This window comes from Blennius ocellaris (genome assembly GCF_963422515.1).
Source record: "Blennius ocellaris genome assembly, chromosome: 12".
NCBI classification, from domain to species: Eukaryota; Metazoa; Chordata; class Actinopteri; order Blenniiformes; family Blenniidae; genus Blennius; species Blennius ocellaris.
Genome location: NC_137661.1, coordinates 27,188,923 through 27,197,501, shown reverse-complemented (window position 1 = coordinate 27,197,501; position 8,579 = coordinate 27,188,923). Strand labels below are relative to the sequence as shown.

Here is an 8,579-nt window from a genome sequence, read left to right as displayed (position 1 = left end):
ATTTTAGAGTTACTATTGTAGAGTTTCTATTGTAGAGTTTCTATTATAGCGTCACTATTGTAGATTTACTATTGTAGAGTTACTATTGTAGAGTTTCTATTGCAGTGTTTCTATTATAGCGTTACTATTGTAGAGTTTCTATTGTAGAGTTTCTATTGTAGTGTTTCTATTATAGCGTTACTATTGTAGAGTTACTACTGTAGAGCTACTATTGTAGAGTTTCTATTGTAGTGTTTCTATTATAGCGTTACTATTGTAGATTTACTATTGTAGAGTTTCTATTGCAGTGTTTCTATTATAGAGTTTCTATTGTAGAGTTTCTATTGTAGAGATTCTATTGTAGCGGTTCTACTGTAGAGTTTCTATTGTAGGGTTTCTATTGTAGAGTTTCTATTGTAGAGTTTCTATTATAGCGTTACTATTGTAGAGTTACTATTGTAGAGTTTCTATTGTAGTGTTTCTATTATAGCGTTACTATTGTAGAGTTACTACTGTAGAGCTACTATTGTAGAGTTTCTATTGTAGTGTTTCTATTATAGCGTTACTATTGTAGATTTACTATTGTAGAGTTTCTATTGCAGTGTTTCTATTATAGAGTTTCTATTGTAGAGTTTCTATTGTAGAGATTCTATTGTAGCGGTTCTACTGTAGAGTTTCTATTGTAGGGTTTCTATTGTAGAGTTACTATTGTAGAGTTTCTATTGTAGAGTTTCTATACGTACTCTCATCGTCTGCAGCTTCAGGATTCCACCTCAACCTCGTCGCCGTCTGACGACCAGGAAAATGTGATTTCTGTAGAAGCATGAAGGAAATAGAAGTACGACACATTAGTTCATTATTTAGGATTACGTAACGCAGCTCATATCAGCCTGATCCGTGGACTTTCCCTGCTGCTGCTGCTGCCATGGGAACAAAAGCTCTGCAGTGAGTTGCTCTCAGACTCTCGGCTGGTGAAGCCTTGAAGGAGCGTCGTTCATGTTCTTTCAATTTGAGAGGAAGAAAAGCAGCTGGATGGGAAGAATCACCATCATCCATCATCTTTAACCAGGATCCAGAGATTAGCTGGCTGTAGGTCCTGTTGTCCAAAAATGTTAATTTAGTTATGTATCGCCAATGTAAGAATTTATATATCGGTAAGAAGAAAAAAAAAAATCTGTTGTAAAAATGTGTGACATCACCTGGTACCGTCCACGACTTCCTGTCAGAGAACATGAGAGGTTCTGACTGGGAGGATGTTAGACTGCTGATTGGCTGCAGGAGCTGTCAGTCATGGTGATAGCATAGTTATAGCATAGCGATAGCATAGTGATAGCATAGTGGCAGCATGGTGATAGCATAGTGATAGCATAGTGGTAGCATAGCGAATACATAGTGATAGCATGGTGACAGCAGAGTGAGAGCATTGTGATAGCATAGTGATAGCATAGTGGTAGCATAGCGATAACATAGCGATGATAGAATAGTGATAGCATGGTGATAGCATAGCGATAACATAGTGATAGCATAGCGATAGCATAGTGATAGCATAGCGATAGCATAGTGAGAGTATAGTGATAGCATAATGATAACATAGCGATAGCATAGCAGTCCTTTGCGCACATGAAAAATAAAAACAACAGCGATGGTGTAGCGTCTTCAAACCTCCAGCAGCAGAACGGCGCCCCCCGGAGGTTTAAAATGAAATACAGGCTCATTTGAAAATCAACATTCACAGTGCTTTGGGTGGCCTGGCTTGGTCGGTAGAGCTTTCATCTCCCAATCAGAAGGTTGCCGGTTAGATTCCCATCTCCACATGGCCACATGCCGTAGAAACATTGTTGAGGACAGTGAACCGGCAGGACAGTAAGAGCAGAGCATGCTGGGTAATGCGCTCGTCCTTTCTGGGTGACTGGAGAGAGACAAGCAGGTTTGCTGCTCGGCGTCGCTCTCAAAGCCTCCATTGATCCACCGGGGGCAGGAGGGGCGGGAGAGGCAGGAGAGGCAGGAGGGGCGGGAGAGGCAGGAGAGCCAGGAGGGGCGGGAGAGGCAGGAGAGGCAGGAGGGGCAGGAGGGGCAGGAGAGGCAGGAGAGGCAGGAGAGGTAGGAGAGGCAGGAGAGGCTGGAGAGGCAGGAGAGGCAGGAGGGGTAGGAGAGGCAGGAGAGGCGGGAGAGGCAGGAGAAGCGGGAGAGGCAGGAGAGGTAGGAGAGGTAGGAGAGGCGGGAGAGGTGGGAGGGGCGGGAGAGGCAGGAGAGGTAGGAGGGGTAGGAGAGGCAGGAGAGTCGGGAGAGGCGGGAGAGGCGGGAGGGGCAGGAGAGGCGGGAGAGGCAGGAGAGGCAGGAGAGGCAGGAGAGGCGGGAGGGGCAGGAGGGGCAGGAGAGGCGGGAGAGGTAGGAGAGGCAGGACAGGCAGGAGAGGCAGGAGAGGCAGGAGAGGCAGGAGAGGCAGGAGGGGCAGGAGGGGCAGGAGAGGCAGGAGAGTCAGGAGAGGCAGGATGGGCAGGAGAGGCGGGAGAGGTAGGAGAGGCAGGAGGGGCAGGAGGGGCAGGAGGGGCAGGAGAGGCAGGAGAGGCAGGAGAGGCAGGAGAGGCAGGAGGGGCAGGAGAGGCAGGAGAGTTACGTTCTAATTTTGCATCTCCACCTGGTTCAGAGGTACTATGAGCTGCCAGACCTATAAGGGGCAGTGTAGCATTAGCTGTTAGCTTGTGCGGCTACTTAATTCTGGATGAGCGCTGGAGGCCGCCGCCTCATGTCGATGGATGTTTTGCACACTTGCATTCAGAGTAGCACTCGTATGAACGCCGCGGTTCACCAATCGCCATGGCAACCAGCAAGCTCAACACGTGCCGCCTCAGCCCTCACTGAGGATGGCGGTGACGTCACCGCATCACAGACCGAACACTGTAAGGAAAACCTCGCAGCAGTTTGCTGTTGCTGTTGTTGTTGTTTTTCTTTGAGTCGGTTGTGTTGCCGTGTTCCTTTCTATGTGTGTCATCCGGTGAAGAGCCGCTATTCATAGAGGCGATCGATGCCAACCAGCAGGGAGGGTGACAGAACAAAGCGAAATGACGCGGGCGGCTGCTTTTGATAGCCGGTATAAATAAAAGCTCCCGTTCAGAACGACGCCGGCACAAAACCAGGAACCAGGAACCAGCAGCAGAACGCCCGAGAAGAAGAGGAGGGAAGGGAAGTTCTTCACTCCGTGTTCATGGAGTCGCGCCAAAAACACAAGCGTGGTGAGGGTTGGAGCGGGGGCGTCGCACACGCAGCCTGCACGCAACCGGCAACCAGCAACCAGCAACACGCAACCAGGCGACCACTTCAATCCTCCAGAACAAACTACGGCCGATTCCTGAGACTGAACACTGAGACAACGAAGCAGTGAAGCTTTTACTAATAGCAACGTAGCATTAGCACCGACTTAGCCGCTACATGCTAAAGGCTACATGCTAAAGGCCAAAAAAAAAACTCCCCGTCACCTTTGGATTATTTGGTTGTTGGATTGTTTACTGTCGTTGACAACATTTGACATAAGCAGCTGCGTGCGTCGCACACGCAGCCTGCAGGCAACCGGCAACCGGCAACCGGCAACCAGCAACCAGCAACCAGGCGACCACTTCAATCCTCCAGAACAAACTACAGCCGATTCCTGAGACTGAACACTGACACAACGAAGCAGTGACGCTTTTACTAATAGCAACGTAGCATTAGCACCGACTTAGCCGCTAGCTGCGGAGAGGCTACATGCTAAAGGCTACATGCTAAAGGCCAAAACCCCCCCCCCCCGTCACCTTTGGATTATTTGGTTGCTGGATTGTTTACTGTCGTTCACAACATTTGACATAAGCAGCTTTAAATATTTAGCTTTACGCGTTTTTAAAATGTTTGATTTTCAAAATGCGTTCCCAACCTTTTGCTCTAAACGAGAAAATGAGAGTCAGAATCTCCCCGATTGGTCGACGTCAGAGCAGACGTGCAGCTGAAGTCAAAGGAAACATGGCAGCAGAGCAGAACTCTGCAGTTTTGGCAGCGTTAGCTTGATTGGGCTCGCCGCGGTGAACAAACAATTAGAGAAACAATGGCTGCTTGTCCTCCGTGATGGAGGGATGAAGGAGGAGGAGTGGAGCTGATGGAAGGAGGCCACGCTCCTGTAAGCATATTGTACCCTACCGTCCTGCCTTACCATATCATACCGTACCATCCTGCCTTACCATATCATACCGTACCGTCCTGCCTTACCGCTTCATACCCTACAATCCTGCCTTACTATATCATAGCGTACCGTCCTGCCTTACCATATCGCACCGTACCATCCTGCCTTACTGCTTCATACCCTACCATCCTGCCTTACCATACCATACTGGTCTGCCCTGCCTTACCATATTGTACTGTACCGTATAGTCCCGGCTCACCCCGTCTCACCATACAGTACCGTCCTGCCTTGCCATACCATACCGTACCATCCTGGCCCACCCTACCTTACCATACCATCTCACCTTACCATACTGCATCATCCCACCCTACCTTGCCATACCATCTCACCTTACCATACTGTACCATCCCACCCTACCTTACCATACCATCTCACCTTACTGTACAGTACCGTCCCACCCTACCTTACCATACCATCTCACCTTACCATACTGTACCATCCCACCCTACCATACCATACCATCTCACCTTACTGTACAGTGCCATCCCACCTTGCCTTACCATACAGTACCGTCCCACCCTACCTTACCATACCATCTCACCTTACCATACTGTACCATCCCACCCTACCTTACCATACCATCTCACCTTACTGTACAGTACCATCCCGGCCTGCCTTACCATACCGTACCGTCCCACCCTACCTTACCATACCATCTCACCTTACCATACTGTACCATCCCACCCTACCTTACCATACCATCTCACCTTACTGTACAGTACCATCCCGGCCTGCCTTACCATACCGTACCATCCCGCCCTGCCTTACCATACCATACAAGGAGCCTCTGAGTTACTGGAATTCAGCACACGAGAACAGTTTTACTTCTTCAAAGTGACTCAAAGTGAGTTTTAAACAAGAGTTTATTTCTGCTGCAGCCCAGTGGAATAATAATAATAAAAATAAAAATAAGAATAATAATAATAATAATAACAATAACAGAAAAAGTGCCAACTGTCATTGTGAGCAGAGAAAGAAAGATGGTGGTCAGTTCCTCCTGGTAACTTTCATGTTATTTACAAATTTAACGCATCTGAAGATCACTCAGCTGACGGAGCCCCGCCCCCTAAACCCCCCACTAGATGACCTCCATAGACTCTCAAAGATATGATGATGACACTTTAACATTTTATGCATGTCCTGTTTTAAAAAATACTTTTTTTTCCTTTGATTTCCAGGTGATATTTGGCATCTGACCACAATATAATATTATGTACTTTATTTCATTCTTGAGTTTCACCTCATCTGGGCCACGACTGCAGAGACGGCTCCATTAATACGAGTGCAGCGCCCTCTGCTGGACAGACGTGGGTCAGGGTTTCATGAACAGCCTCTATGAAGTTTCTCACTTTGCTTGAAAAGATGAAAGCAAAGTGAGAAGCACAAAGGACATTTTGAAACTGAATGAAGCAGAGCAGTCAGTTACTTTTCTTTTTTTGTTTTTTGTTTTTTTTTTTTTAATCAAAAGTATAATTTTTGGTTTGGTCCTTGCGAAAAAGAATCCCGTCCTTCGTCTTCACCCTCCAGCCGGCAGAGGACAGGCCGAGGCCGCCGGTCCGAGTCCGTGTGGAGATTATAATCCCGCCGGTCGCAGGAGTCGGCGGAGTGGGAACAAACGGTAGAAACTCTCAGCGAGGAGAGGGAGGAACACGGGGATGGACAGAGGACAGACATTTGGTCTCCGAGACGAGTCTCGGCCCGGCGACGCGTAGAAGAACACGTCCCGCTGCGCCCCGTCCAGCGGCGCCGCGCTGGGGCAAAGACACGCCGTTTGTTTGTTTGTTTACAGTCAATGGTCCGTGTGCACGCTCTGTCCCGTCCTGGGACCAGCTTCAATCCACCAGAGGGACAAAGACTGGACTCATCTGCACAGAGACAAAAGAAAAAAAAGAATCAGTCAAAGAGTCTTTGATCCACAGAGTCGTGTGAAGGAAGATGAACTAAAAAAATAAATCATTGACGTGAAAAACATTCAATCCAGGGACACGCGTCTCAACACCTGGACGTCCTCACAGGTAGCTGGACTCAAGTCTGTGGGGACGAGTCTCCAGTCTTTAGTGTCCAGTCTTTAGCCTCCAGGAGGACAATGGCCAGACAGTGGACACCCTTTCTAGACAGTGTAGGACAATGGCCAGATAGTGGACAGCCTTTATAGACAATGTAGGACAATGGCCAGACAGTGGACAGCCTTTATAGACAATGTAGGACAATGGCCACAGACAGTGGACACCTCTTCAACACAATATAGGACAATGGCCAGATAGTGGACACCCTTTCTAGACAATGTAGGACAATGGCCACAGACAGTGGACACCCTTTCTAGACAGTGTAGGACAATGGCCAGATAGTGGACACCCTTTCTAGACAATGGCCAGACAGTGGACCCCCTTTCTAGACAATGTAGGACAATGGCCAGACAGTGGACACCCTTTCTAGACAATGTAGGACAATGGCCACAGACAGTGGACACCCTTTCTAGACAGTGTAGGACAATGGCCAGATAGTGGACACCCTTTCTAGACAATGGCCAGACAGTGGACACCCTTTCTAGACAATGTAGGACAATGGCCAAATAGTGGACACCCTTTCTAGACAATGTAGGACAATGGCCAGACAGTGGACACCCTTTCGAGACAGTGTAGGACAATGGCCACAGACAGTGGACACCCTTTCTAGACAATGTAGGACAATGGCCAAATAGTGGACACCCTTTCTAGACAATGTAGGACAATGGCCAGACAGTGGACACCCTTTCGAGACAGTGTAGGACAATGGCCACAGACAGTGGACACCCTTTCTAGACAATGTAGGACAATGGCCAAATAGTGGACACCCTTTCTAGACAATGTAGGACAATGGCCAGACAGTGGACACCCTTTCGAGACAGTGTAGGACAATGGCCACAGACAGTGGACACCCTTTCTAGACAGTGTAGGACAATGGCCACAGACAGTGGACACAAACGGCGGTGGGGACGGGTGTCGGACCTGCGCAGGCTGCGAGCTTCATACAGCGTGTCGTCCTCTTCGCTCTCCATGGCGTCCATCTCCACCGAGTCGTCGTAGTTGGCCAGCAGGCCGTACTTCTTCTTGTGGGCGGGTTTCTTCAGCCTGTCAACAGGACGGAGGGAAAACGTTGACGTGACAAAACAGGAAGTGCGTCGACGGGCGTCTTCAGGACCGCTGGGATCCGAGTCTGCGGCGGCGGCGGCGGCGGGTGACGGAGTGTAAAACAGGAGTGTAAAGAGCAGGAGTGAAAACCACATGACTCATAGCTGAGGTATTCAAAAAAAACAAACAACCTGGTGTGACACGAGTCTTCAAACACACTCTGTTCAAAACGCCTATCGTCACATTTAAATATATTTATTATGCATCGTTTTTCTAAAAATACAGGAAAAATTAATTTTATTTATACTCTTCTTCTCCTATTACACTTAAAAAAGCTCATTTCAGTATTTTTCTTTTAAATTCCAATGCGTGTTTTATTGATATTGCTTATGGTAAGTTTCAGTTTTAAAATTAATAGTCATTAATTGTCATTATAATCATCATCAATACTAATAATAATAAGAAGAAGAAAGATGAGACAAATTCAAATAACTAAAGCTATACAGTTTCAAAATCAATACTGAAGAAATGTAAAAAATACAACAGATACATATTAATACTAATAATTCTATTTATAAAAATAGTGCATTTGTAGTAGTTTTCACAATAATACATCATCATTAATTAATTATAGTAATATTGATGTAATGATAATGAGTAATCTATATTAAGATATAAATGTCGTATCTCCCCCATTATTAATTTAATATGTAATAAACCATGATGAGCTACGTAATGACTGATGCTGGTGTAAAATTACAGGATTCACAAGGCAAGTAAAATAATCTACAGTCACATTGACGGACATCTAAAATATTCTACACTCATATTAAGACGGACCTTTAATAGTCTGCATTCATGAATAGAAGCGTAAAGTTTAAAACTATACACACTGTAAAACGTACAGCATTTATAGCCACGCAATGTAAACAAATCTTTTGCTTTCCAAAACATAAATAACTCCATTTATGAACAACAAATCTCCCATTGGTTTGGATTAACTCGTATATATAAAGAGTTATAATAACATGAATTCACTGGGTTTGTGTGTGGCATTCCTCCACATGGACATAATAAAATCAAACTCCTACCGAAAAAAACCTTCTGTTTTGATGTTTCCAAACAGTTTTAGATACCGAAATAAAACCTAAAAAGTATTAAAACTCCATTTAAAATGTGTTTTAAATGCGTTTCGCATACCTAAGTAAAGTTTTCCCCTCAAGAAGAAAATTCCAAGGTGGTGTAAATCTCCTTATAAACACTAAGGCTTCAGTTTGTTG

At 46.1% G+C, this 8,579-nt stretch overlaps 2 protein-coding genes across 2 annotated transcripts in view; one reads left to right on the top strand and one right to left on the bottom strand.

Moving 5' to 3' along the window:
- Positions 1-1,855: 1,855 nt before the first annotated feature.
- Positions 1,856-3,027, top strand: LOC308137583 (uncharacterized protein; the record flags this gene model as incomplete). Its single annotated transcript, XM_080506335.1, has 3 exons — positions 1,856-1,862; positions 1,958-2,596; positions 2,981-3,027. The coding sequence occupies 3 exons, from the start codon at positions 1,856-1,858 to the stop codon at positions 3,025-3,027; spliced, it is 693 nt and encodes a 230-aa protein (XP_080362461.1).
- A 2,092-nt stretch (positions 3,028-5,119) lies between these two features.
- Positions 5,120-8,579, bottom strand: part of fam174c (family with sequence similarity 174 member C) — a 4,593-nt gene continuing 1,133 nt past the window's right edge. The window contains exons 2-3 of the mRNA XM_080506743.1: positions 7,177-7,299; positions 5,120-6,054 (exon numbers count right to left, since the gene is read on the bottom strand). Of these exons, the coding sequence (XP_080362869.1) occupies positions 6,051-6,054; positions 7,177-7,299 (127 nt within the window). The 3' untranslated portion in view covers positions 5,120-6,050. The remainder of the gene's footprint in view (positions 6,055-7,176; positions 7,300-8,579) is intronic.